Raw genomic sequence first — 12,806 nt, 5'->3', positions numbered from 1 at the left:
TCCCATTCTGCTGCTGCTAAGTCGCTTCAGTCGTGTCCGACTCTGTGCGACCCCATAGACGGCAGCCTACCAGGCTCCCCCGTCCCTGGGATTCTCCAGGCAAGAACACTGGAGTGGGTTGCCGTTTCCTTCTCCAATGCATGAAAGTGAAAAGTGAAAGTGAAGTCGCTCAGTCGTCTCTGACTCTTAGTGACCCCCCTGGACTGCAGCCCACCAGGCTCCTCCGCCCATGGGATTTTCCAGGCAAGAGCACTGGAGTGGGTTGCCATTGCTTTCTCCCATTCTAAGCACTTGGCAAATATCAAATTATTTAATCCTCAGCATGACCCTGATGCTAGGAAAGATTGAAGGCAGGAGGAGAAGCAGATGACAGAGGATGAGATGGTTAAATGGCATCACTGACTCAATGGACGTGAGTTTGAGCAAACTCATGGAGATGGTGAAGGATAGAGAAGTCTGGCTTGCTGCAGTCCATGGAGTTGCAAAGAGTTGGACACGACTGAGCGACTGAACAACAATGACTACTGTGTTCCCCTCCCCCATTTTACAGATGGGCAAACTGAGGCTCAGCAAGTTGAGTTGACTTGCCCAGGGTCACGCTACAGCGATCTGAACCCAGGCTAGGCAGCTCCTGTCTGTGCCTTGAGGTAGAGATCCAGAAGCTGTAGTCCTTGTAGCAAAAGAAGCAAGGATTCAAAGCCTCTCTGGTTCACTGGCAAACTGTCCCCACCAGGTACATCTGAAGATCACTTAGGGCCAACTCTTTGATGTTTCACTCCCACCTATGGCCTCCCAAAGGCAGGCCCTGAACTCTGAGATTCTCCAGGAGAACTGGTCATCACTGCCAAGACAGGAAAGTGACAACCACTGGGTACAATCCTGTTATGGATTTAGGTTGTTGTTCAGTCATTCAGTCATATCCGACTCTTTGTGGCCCCATGGGCTGCAGCACACCAGCTACCCTGTCCTTCACTATCACCCAGAGCTTGCTCAAACTCAGGCCCATTGAGTCAGTGATGCCATCCAACCATCTGATCCCCTGTCACCCCCTTCTCCTCCCGCCCTCAATCTTTCCCAGCATCAGGGTCTTTTCCAATGAGCTCTTCATGTCAGGTGGCCAAAGTATTGGAGCTTCAGCTTCAGCATCAGTCCTTCCAATGGATTTAGGGGCCCAAATCAGTAGCTGCTTTGCACCTGGACCTGATGGGGCTGGGGGCAGCAGGGCTCTGCAGAATCCAGCAAGCCTTGGATTTATGGCTCACCTTGCCTGCTCCCCCACCCCTGCTGCCACCTGACTGGCACTCTCCCCATCATTCACCAGGTCTGCAATGATGCATCTGCTCCTATGTTTGTTCAGTCTTGGCCACTGGGTGTAGAGCAACTGAAATTCCCTCTGGAGGGCGTGTCCCATGGTGCAACCACTTTGGCAAATAGTTTGGCAGGTTCTTATAAAGTCAAAAACACACCTACCACCGTGGCATCCAATCTTTGGCTGTGAGATCTTTGCCCAAGAGGAATGAAAGCTTATGGCCATGGAAGACTTTGATATAAATGCACTTGGCTATGACCATTCTACTCCCAGACCTTTACCACCACAAGGAGTGAAAGCAAATGTTCATAGGAAGGCTTGTGCCCAGAGGTTCATAGCAGCTTCATTTGTAAGAGTCCAGAACTGGAAACAACTCAGATGTCCATCAGCAGGTGAACGGATAGACACTGTGTAACATATCCAGACAGCGGAACACTAGCCCAGGATAGAAAGGCATGAGCTGTTGGTACAAGGGACAATGAGGATAAGCCTCAAAATAATTATGCCCAGTGAAAGAAGCCAGACACAAAGAATGTTATTGACACTTGGCCACACCCATTCGTTTACTTACTGTCTGGGTCTGCTTTTGTGCCAGAGGCAGAGCTGAGTGATCAGTGATTTAGAGTAGTTAGGAAGTAACTCTCTGGGCCTCTGTTCCCCCATCTGTAAAATGGGGCTAAGTCTATCACCTGCACACAGGGATGGGTATCTGCAGCTTTGGGACTGTGTGGCTTTCTTCATGTTCTTATGTAAGTGTTGAACACATGTTTTTAACATTCAGCAATTTGGGTTTTCTTTTTATTCTCCCTCTGCCTAACAAAAAATCTTGGAGATAAGTTCATTATCAGTGCTGTGGTTGAGGAACCCTAGTGTGTGTGTGTATGAATCTTTTAAATATACATTTAATACATACACATATTCTATAATGTATAAATATAAATTATATAATTAATAATAATTATACATGTTGTTGTTGTTCAGTTTTTCAGTCATCTCCGGCTCTTTGAGACCCCATAGACTGCAGTACACCAGGCTTTCCTGTTCTTCACTATCTTCTGGAGCTTGCTCAAACTCATGTCCATTGAGTCAGTGATGCCATCCAACCATCTCATTCTCTGTCACCCCCTTCTCCTCCTGCCCTCGGTCTTTCCCAGCATCAGGGTCTTTTGGCTCCTATGCATGTGTTTATATGTTTAGTACATATACATTTTATATGATACATTTTTTTAATATATAAGACTTAAGATACACACATGTGATTATTTTTAAAAATGGGATTTTAAACAGGCATTACCCCCTGAGACTTTCACTTATTCAGCAAATATGTACTGAGCCCCCACTGTGTGCCAGGCACTGTTCTCAGCATCAGGAACACAGCTGTGAACCAAGCAGACACCCTCCCCTCTCCCAACATGGAGCTGACAGTCTCTTCTCAGCACATCCTAATTTTGGGTTCGTGATTTTGCTGTTTATTTGGGCTTTAGATGCTGGCATGAGTTTAATCCCAGCCTGACTCACGACTTGCACTTATCATTGTTCCATTTATTAGTAAATTTAAATGTTTGTTAATAGAATAAATATCCTAAATCCTCAAAATAAATACCACTAGGATAAACAGAACTTTCACAACAACTCCCACCTCAGAAATGTTTCTCCCCCATCCTACTTTTTGGGCTCCTCTCCCCAGAGTTAATTACGCTTCTTAATCTGGAATGTTTCCTTTCTTTGCTTGAAAATAACTGTACCTCAAATATGTATTCCCCAAAAATGTTGTCTCATTTTAGTTATCTTAAATTCATAAAGACCCTGAGGCTGGGAAAGATTGAAGGCAGGAGGAGAACCAGACAATAGAGGATGAGATGGTTGGATGGCATCACCAACTCAATGGACATGCTGCTGCTGCTGCTAAGTCGCTTCAGTCGTGTCCGACCCCAGACGGCAGCCCACCAGGCTCCCCCATCCCTGGGATTCTCCAGGCAAGAACACTGGAGTGGGTTGCCATTGCCTTCTCCAATGCATGAAAGTGGAAAGTGAAAGTGAAGTCGCTTAGTCGTGTCCAACTCCTAGTAACCCCATGGACTGCAGCCTACCAGGCTCCTCCGTCCATGGGATTTGCCAGGCAAGAGTACTGGAGTGGGTTGCTATTGCCTTCTCCGCAATGGATATGAGTTTGGGCAAACTCTGGGAGTTGGTGATAGACAGGGAAGCCTGGTGTGCTGCAGTCTATGGAGTTGCAGAGTCAGACATAACTGAACAACCGAACTGAAATTCATAGAGGGACTCATGCTGTGCCTAATATTGGGGAGTTTTTGTTACACTCCATGTAATATTGCTAAGTCCATCCCTACTGTTTGCCTGTGGCTGAGAACACCACTCTAGCTGATTACTATGCCATTGGGTGAATTTCCCAGGATGCATTTCTCTGTTTTTTTAGAGATGAGAATTTGGGTTGTTTCTGGGTGTCTGCCTTCTTCACAGTGCAGTACTGAACATTTGGGGGCATATTTCCTGGGGCAAAAAGTCAGGGTTTCTTGCGGTATTTATCTGGGTGAGGAATGGCTAGGTTATGTGGCACATGAATGTTCAGTGTTGTGATTAATATCAGTCTGCTTTCCAAAATGGTTGCAGTGTGGAGGAGTCCTGTGTACCCACAGCCTCTCCAACATTTGATATTGTTGGACATTTTAAATTTGGAACGATGATACAGGGATGAAATTGGACCTTGATGTGGCTTTGTCATGCATTTTCTTGATCCCTAAAGAGGTCAGACATCTCCTCAAACTTCATGCACTTTCTGGCCACCCATGTGTCATCATTTGCTTGCTTTCCTCCTTGTCTTTTGGGGATGGCTGCCTTTTTCATATTGAAACTTCTTTTTTAAAGAACTGTACCACTCCATCAGAAGGCTATACCATTCTTTATAGCATGCATTCTCAGCACAGGCAAAAATCAGTTCTTGGGGAGTGAAAAAAATCTTACGCTTTTCAGGTAGAAAACATAGCTATACATATACTATATAAACAAATATTCGGTATATTTGTGGTATTAAAATTTCATAAGAGGTGATTAGGAAAAACTGTCTAAAACAACCAGGGAGGGATAATGAAAAAAAGGCTGAGAAACATTGATTTATAGCAATTTGCCCAAGTCTGTGCCAATAAACATCATTGGGCATACCTTTGCCCAAGTTCAGGATAGACCCCCAGAAATTGAACCATAAGGTCTGAACTTGTCTTAGTCCTCTACCATGTGTGCCAAACTGCTTTCCCAGTTCATATATACTTTTACCTCCAAGTAATTTATGAAAATGCCTGTTTTACCACATCCTCACCAGCACTGGGTTTTATCAATTCAGAAATCTTTACTGATCTTGATGAGTGCCAAAACATGGGAAGTTCTTATTGTTATACTTTCTTTGGTCTCTATAAGGCTGGACATTTTAAATATGTTTGCTAATCAGTCTGTCTTTTGGGAATGTTCTAGGGTGGAAGAAACATAAGTCAACACATCTGGGAGAAAGGAGATCTTTTATATACAGTGGTGGTAACTTAACAGAGTAGTGTCCTACAGTTATCCAGAAAGCAGAACTTGTAAGTGATGAACTTGGATATTTAGCAGAGGGGAATTTCCAATTGTCGAAGGTGCAGATCAGTTTCTCCTTGCTGCTTACAGCAAAATGTGAGAGGAAAGAGATAGATGGAGAGAAGCACTGTTAAGCAAAGAGGAACTAAGACTTGATGATTTGGGAGAATCTCAGTTTATGCAGATCGCCAAAGAAGCCAAAATTAGGAGATACATTGTCAGGAAAGCGTCCTCTGGACCATTATCACTTACAGGTTGGATGAAACTGGGCAAGAGTTTAAAACCTGGTCTGAGCCTCAGTTTCCTCATCTGTGAAATGGGGATATAGAGGTAATAGCACCCACCTCCTAGGACTGCTGTAAGAGTAAATGAGTAGGTAGTCCTGTGTAAAGCATTTAACTCTATGCCCGCAGACCCAAGGATGGCCTTGTGGGCAAAATGACGGGTACGGGGGCAGCTTTCGGGCCTCTATGATAGCCCTCAAGACCCGAATCTCTGTCTGGCTGACATTAACCCACCCCTTCCCTCGTCTCCTTTCCCCTATTCTCCTCCCAGGTACCTAATTCCCTGAGGCAAGGAAGGAGTGGAGTGTTGAAGCTGGGGATTAACAGAGGCCGATTAGAGAGGAGCTGGGAGCAGTGGGTCTCTGTCCTCCTCACCCTTTCCTCTCCAGAGCCAGAGCTGGGGTATGCGCCCTACTTTCTTTGGCTCCACGTGTGTAAGACGGAAGGCCCCCTCCAGAACCTCCCCATTCCGACCTGCGAAGCACCCGGTTAGAAACGTCAGGATCAGGACCCTTGGGTTTCTGATATGCTGGTTGTTGAGTTTCCCTCTCTTCTTAAAAATCCGGCAAGGGGGACTTCCCCAGCAATCCAGTGGTTAAGACTCTGCCTTCCAATGCTGGACGCAGGGGTTCGATCCCTGGTCTGGGAACAAGGATCCCACATGCCGCTGGGTGCGGCCAAACATTTTTTTTTCAAGTGGGGAGAGGAATGCGCAGAAGAGAGAAGAAAACTTCAGCGTCCCAGAGCGAACGCTCCCTGGACGCCTGAGATATAGGCTACTTCCGTACCACTGAACATATACTATGTTGGCAGGGCTGTTGTTACCACCTCTTGCCTGAGATTTTTTGGCCGGCCCCCGGTTTGCCCAGCAAGACACAGAATGAACTTCCAGAAGCCCCCAGAGTCAGCTAGGGCTCTAGAAGGGCAGTCAGGGCCTGATTCTGCTCCCGGAGTGCTGCCTGCGCCGACTCGAAGCCCTGGCGCTCTCCCTGTGGGAGCTGGGAATCATTTCCCCAAAGGGATCCCTGAATCCCCGAGCCCCAGCTGGGGGAAGTGAGGTCGCAGGCGGGAGGGGGGAACCCAGACGGAAGGACGGCCACAGAATCGCCTCCACCCCACCAGGTCTCAGCAAGCCCCCCTCGCATCGTCCCGGGGTTGCGCCAGACGCAGAGCCAGGGAAGAGGCGGGGAGAAGGGGGCGGTGCCTATTCTGCGGCTGCCGGAGGAGGGGGACTGCGGGAGAGCGCTCAGTGGGGTGGGGTGGGGGTGGGGGCGCTGCGGCACGGCTTCCCAGCCCGCAGCGGCCCGCGCGGCAGGGGCGGGGGCGCTGACCCTCCCCGGTCCGGCCCTTCCCCCGCTGCGGAGGCTTCGCCATTAATCCCGACCCAGGGAGGGGGCACCTGCTCCCCCCAACACCCACGGAGCCGCCGCGCGCGCTCCCCGCCCCCGCCCCGCCTGGAGCCCCTGCGGGATCCCCAGGGAACCCCTGCCCCCCAGGTCTGTCACCCTCGCTGTCCGAGTCTGTCTGTGTCCCCATCTGTCCCGTCTCCCCGCTGTGCGTGTTTGTGTCTGTGTATCCGGGACACCTGCACTTGGGGGCAAGGGTGGCTGCGGCGATGGCTGGGAGGGAGGGGTCGTGGGGTCGGCATGGGGCTCAGACCGAGGTCTGAAGTGTCTTCCTGCGATTGTCAGTCTGTGTGGCTGTCTGAGTGACACCCCGCAAGCTGTGAATTTGTGTATGTGACAGCGTGGAGGCTGTGGGTGTCTAGGCGACACCCTGCAGACTGTGAGCATGTGGGTCCCCTTGTATCTGGGTGACACCCGCAGGTTGTGAGTGTGTCTGTGTTGGTGGCATCCTGCAGAAGGTGTGCGTCCGAGAACCGAACCGAGCGTGGGCCCCGGGGTATCTAGGTGACACCCGCAGGCTGTGTGTGTCTGTAACACGTCTCAGGCGCTTCGCTGTGCTTTCTGTGTCGGTGTCGGAGTCGAGGAGGCCCGGGCCGCGAGTGTCCCCAGTTGCCTGTGTGTGTGTGTGTGTGTGTGTGTGTGTGTGTGTGAGCGCGCGCGCGCCGTAAAGGTGGATCCGCTCCCGCCGCAGCGAGCCCGACCCGGGCCCAACGACCCGCTGCCGCGACCGTTCTCCCGGCCTCCCCTCGCGCGGGCCGGGCCGGGGATGGAGCCGCAGCCTGAGCCGCCGGAGCCGGGGCCGGGACGCGGAGCGGCCTGAGGCGCGGGCGGCGCGCGGGACCGGGGGGAGGGCGGGCCGAGGGGAGGGTCCTGAGCCGGGGGGGCGGGCACGGCGCGCCCCCTCCCTAGCGCGCTCGCTCCCTCCCCCGCGCGCCCTCCCTCGCCGCCTCCTCCCGCCGCCTCCGGCCCCCCCTCGCCGGGGACCGAGCGCGCTCGCTCCGGCGCCGGCCTCGCCTCCTCGCAGCAGCGCCATGGTACGTCGCCGCCCCCACTTTCGTTTTCGCCGGGGGAGTTTTTGGGGTGGTGCGTGGGCTCCCGGCGAAAGTTGCGAGGTCTAGGGGGGCAGGGGGCGGGGGCCGCCCGGGGGAGGGGCTCGATGCGGGGAACCCCCCTCCCGCCCGCCGCCCCGGGACCCCCGCCCGCCGATCCACCCCCCCGCGGCTGGGGGCGGAGCTGGCGCGCGGGGAGCAGCGGGGGACCCCAAGTGGGGGGCCCCTCACGGGCGCGGCGGAGTTAGAGGGGAGGGCGGGGCTCCCGAGAGAGGGTCCCCCCAGGCCAGGCCTCCGCCCCCTCCTTGGCCCAGCGGGAGGGCGCGGCTCCGGGCACGAGACCCCCGAGCGCGCAGCCCGCTGGGGATCCCGGGTCGGGGAGGGGGCGCCCGCCGGGGCCTTGCGGCCCGGGGGTCGCGGCGGCCCCAGCGGGCTGCCCCGGCCCGGGCGAGCGCGGCGCGCCAGCTAGCGGAAAATGGCCGCTGCGGAGAGGGGCGGAGAGCGCGCAGCGGCCGCCGCCGGGCGCCTTGAACTTGGAGCCGGGCGGGCGGCCGCGCTCGGCGCCGCGCAGGGGCAGCCACCCGGCTGGCCCTAGCGCTGCCTGAGCCCCGCCCCCGGGCCGACCCCGGCCCTGCCGCGTCGCGCGACGGGTCCCAGCCGAGAGGGGTCACAGGGTCTAGGCCGGGCGCGCCCCAGGCCCGCAAGCGCCGGTAGCTGCACTTGAAGGTTCCGGTGTCCGGTCCGCCGGTGTCGGTGGCATCCGCACTCGAGGGCTGCGTTTGGGGCCCCTGTGCTCTGCAACGGGTCAACACGGGTCCCTGGGGGTGCATTCGAGGGTCTGTGCGGCTAGGTGGTCCCATCCCTGTCCGTGGGTCCCCAGGCGTGGGGTCCTCTCCTTTACGAATCTGTGTATCTGCGCATCCACGTGGCTGTGTGTGTTGTGTTGCGTGTTGTTAGAGCATTGTGCAACTATGGGACAGTGTGTACGTGTTGGGGTAACTGGGCGACTGTGCCATGCGTCCCCGTGGGGTGTTGTGAAGCAGCGTGTCTGGGTTGTGTGTCCCCGGGGAATGTGATGTCCCTGGATGACCGTGGGGGTGTCCCCGTGTGAGTGGGAGGGGGGTTAGGGGGTTGCCACTGAGTGGGGAGCTGTGTCGTGTGACTGCGTCTCAGGGGACATTTCGGTGTCACTGTGTGCGTTTGACTGGCGCTGAGTGACTATTCTGAGGATGGGTCTACGCTTTCTCCCCCACTCCCCCCAGTCCCTTTTTTCCCCCCTAACCCGAGCTACCAGGTGGGGACAGTGGCTTCCTTCACTTTGCCAAAGCTCTGTCCCTTCCTCTCACTCCCCACCCAGTTCCTTCCAACTCCCCCTGCCTCGAGGTCCCCCATCCGCGCGTCCCCAGGTGGTCCCAGCTTGAGGTTTGGGCGCGAGGTGGCGCCGGGACGCGATCACTCGGCGGCGACGTCTCCCGCCAGGGGCTGCGCGTGCGCGGGGACCTGGCCCAGAGAGGGGCGGGGCAGCGGGGGTCCCCACTCCTCCTCTGAGGAGGTCGGGAGGGATGGGTGGTTACCCAAGCTCGCGTGGGTTAGGTCTGGACCAGGGAAGTGGCCAAGGAGACCCTCTGGGCTGGATGGACAGGGAGCCGCGCTGCGAGCCCTGCCTCCAGCACTTGTCTGGGACGGGCCAGACGCATGGGCACGCAGTGTTGTTTTCTCCCCTCCAGGGGAATCCCCACCGCGCCCCCACGCCCCACCCCAGGGCGCTTTATATAATTTTCTAAATATAAAAGCCCCAAGACTAGGCGCGAGTCTTTGGGTCTTACTTTGAACCTGCATCCCTTTTGGGGGTGTTGTTTGGGAAGGGGAAAAAAAGAGGTCCCACAGTGACACGGAATCATCCACACCCAGTACTCGGGTCCTCAGCTCATGTGAGCTCCCCCACCCTCAGGCCCCTCCACAGCCTGTGCGCCCTACCCCGTACACCCACGGCCAGCGCTGAAACGCTGCCCTCCCCCACCCCCCACCCCCAGGCACTGCCCTCCACCACACTGGCCTCCCTCCCCACCTGTCACCGGGTGTGCAGGGGAACACCTTCGTAATTGCAGTCAGTAGCACACACCCGTGACCCTCACAGCTATCTGTTCACAGCCACACATGTATAGAATTCTGCCCCTACACAGGTGCACACACAATCACACACAGGCAGGCAGCAGACACACAAACAGGCACCTGCATTTGTGGGAGGGGGAGGAGCCAAGCCCATCCCGCCCTCCCCCAGCTCCATGTACAAGCCAGGGTCCCTGAAGATCTGGAGAGCAAAGACTCCATCTGTGGGGGTAACTTGGGGGGGGGCAGCCATGAGGGAGGAGCAGGAATGCAGTGTGTTGTGTGTCACTGTGCATGTATTGTGTGCGTGTGTGATAGGTGTCCAACTCTTGGCGACCCCGTGGACTATAGCTTCCCAGGCTCCCTCTGTCCGTGGGATTCTCCAGGCAAGAATACTGGAGCGGGTTGCCATTTACTTCTTCAGGAGATCTTCCCAACTCAGGGATTCCGAATTGCAGGTGGATTCTTTACCGTCTGAGCCACCAGGGAAGCCTCTGAGTGAATGTGTGTGTGTGCGCGCTGGTGTATAATCCTGGGAGGCATTCTGCCTATGGGTGCGTGTGCTCCTAAGCATGTATGGCTGTGTTGTGGTCTGAGTTTGTGATTCTGGCTGGTTGCACTTGTGTTGTATTTGGGGTTGTGCATGCCCTCGTATGGGTCTTTGTGTCTCTCTGTGAGTCTATGTGAGTCTGTGTGTGTGTCCCCTTGGGTCTGGGTATCTGTCAGAGTCTGTGTGACATGCGAGAATGTGTCTCCGTATGAGGTGTTTCTGTACATCTGTGTATCTCTCGTGACATGCTGGGTGTGTTTGTGTGCCTCTGTGTTGTATGTCTGTGTCAGCCTCAATGTCATCCCACCATCACTTCTCAAGGCTGAGGACCTTAACATCCCCCTCTGGAGGTTCAATTTCTCATCTGTAAAATGGGGACACAGGATGCCCTGCAAGGTAGGAGGAGGAATGGTCCTGCCCCCCTGGCTGGAGCTCAGTTTGCTGCGTATGGCAGCTGGGGGGTTCCCAGGCGGCTCCAGCTCTTATCTTTCCTCCCTGAGCTGCTCTTGCTTTTTAAAATTTTGCTGTGGATTCTACTCACATTTTAAAAGTTTGCCTTTTAATAACACAAGCCACTCATGAACATCTTAAGAGGATGTAGAAGTGCCCAGAGTAAAAATCAAACCTTCCTTGTCACCCCCACCCTGTGGGACTCCCTACTCCAGAAAAGCCCTATTTTCACCCAGCTTTGTCTGAGCAGCTACACATGTAACAGATACACATTCTCATAAAGGATATATGTATATTCTTTAAAAAAAAATTCCCAAATGCAATCTTGAGTCTGTTTGCTGAGTCTACAGCAGAGGTTCTCCCCAGGGCACACTGAGTGAGGTCTGGGGACACCCGTGGTTGTCACACTGGGGGGCAGGGCTCCTGTTGTCCACCCCCCCCCCCCGCCCCCCCCCCCCCCGCCCCCCGCACAGTGCTCAGGACAGCCCAATCAGAGAGGATGGTCTGAAGTGCTGAGTGGGGAGGAGCCCTGGGCTGCAGGGTATTTCTTGGAGGCATCTCCAGGTAGAAGTCCCTTGTTCTTTTGTGGAGCTGTGTAGTATTTCTGGGTGGCACTGCTGAACTGGTCCCCACGAGGACGGACACAGTAGCTGGTTCCAGATTGTTGGCATTAGTGTTATAGGGTGACAGTCAACACCCTCCTGCATCTATAGCTGGGACAGTTACAGAGGAGCCTAAGAGTGAGTGATGGGGAGAGCATTTTTAAACAGATGAGTTAACTTATGTTCCAAAGCGCCAGGAGCTAAAGTCATGCAGTGCCCCCCTCCCCAGATGTTTCACACATAGGTCCAATCCAGCAATTGTTTTGTTTCAAAAACACTATGTGCATTCCAAACATTGGCAGGTTTACCCACAACAGGCCAGAAGGATAGAAACTTTTATCACCCCATTTCTCAGAACGGGAAGCTGAGGCACAGGCACTTTGGGCTCCTGGCTAAAGGAGACGTACACCCAAGGCTGTAACCCTGCACTAAAACTGCCCTGCTGTGGACCTATTGTTTACAGTGTAGGGACCCCTTCCTGCTGAACTCGATGATATAGATGGATAGATACAGACAAATGCATTGCTAAGTCGCTTCAGTCATGTCTGACTCGTTGCGACCCCATGGACTGTAGCCTGCCAGGCTCCTCTGTCCATGGGATTCTACAGGCAAGAATACTGGACTGGGTTGCCATTTCCTTCTCCAGGAGATCTTCCCAACCCAGGGATCAAACCTTAATCTCTTATGTCTCCTGCATTGGCAGGTGGGTTTTTTACAGCTAGCACCACCTGGGAAGCCTAGATAGATATAGATAGACAGACAGATAGAACTCTTCACTCTCAATTGTGAACTTGCACCCGCCACCACTAATGTATTAATACTGTCTTTCCACACCTTATCTCAAGGACTCCGATCTGCCCAACCTCCCAAAATGTGAGAGTTGCATCTATTGTAACCATTTTACAGATGTGGAAACTGAGGTTTAGACAGAGACAGAGAGAGTCTGTGCTCTCCAAACTGCGTTCCAGAGTAACCCAAACTACCTGGTGAAGGCTGCATGCCGAGTGGGTGTTGGGAACAGTCTGGCAGTCGCAGCCACCTGGGAGAAAGCTCCTAAGGCAACTTGAACTTGAAAATGTCTGTGAATTGGGGATTCTGCCCTCCAGGTGTTCACAATGGTTTTCAAAATAATAAAATATTGCTTTCTGTTATGTTGGCATTTGGATTCCTAGACACCTGTCTCTCTCTTTCATCCTGAGGTTTAAATGCCCCCCATGGTTGCACAGTGGGAATTTAGAAAAACAAAACATTAGTGAAGTGCCATTTGAGTGACTGTCACTCACAGCAGGGGGAGCCGGCAGGACGGAGGACGTACGTGTCTGTGTGAATCCTGCTTCCTTCTGGCCTAGCCCCAGGGCCCCAGGTCAGTAGCATCCTTACCTCGGGCCTCGGGTTCCTCCCCTATAACATGGGGGAAAAGCATTCTTTCTGGGCATGGGGCAGCTGCCCCAAGTTGGCAAGGGGT

At 53.9% G+C, this 12,806-nt stretch overlaps 1 protein-coding gene across 1 annotated transcript in view; it reads left to right on the top strand.

Moving 5' to 3' along the window:
• Positions 1 to 7,255: 7,255 nt before the first annotated feature.
• NFIC (nuclear factor I C) overlaps positions 7,256 to 12,806 on the top strand; it is a 74,650-nt gene continuing 69,099 nt past the window's right edge. Inside the window, exon 1 of the mRNA XM_070373946.1 lies at positions 7,256 to 7,615. Coding sequence (XP_070230047.1) covers positions 7,613 to 7,615 — 3 coding nt within the window. The 5' untranslated portion in view covers positions 7,256 to 7,612. The remainder of the gene's footprint in view (positions 7,616 to 12,806) is intronic.

Source organism: Bos mutus, chromosome 7 (assembly GCF_027580195.1).
Source record: "Bos mutus isolate GX-2022 chromosome 7, NWIPB_WYAK_1.1, whole genome shotgun sequence".
Taxonomy (NCBI): Eukaryota; Metazoa; Chordata; class Mammalia; order Artiodactyla; family Bovidae; genus Bos; species Bos mutus.
Note: the sequence above shows the minus strand (reverse complement) of the source record. Positions and strands in the feature narration are given on the sequence as shown.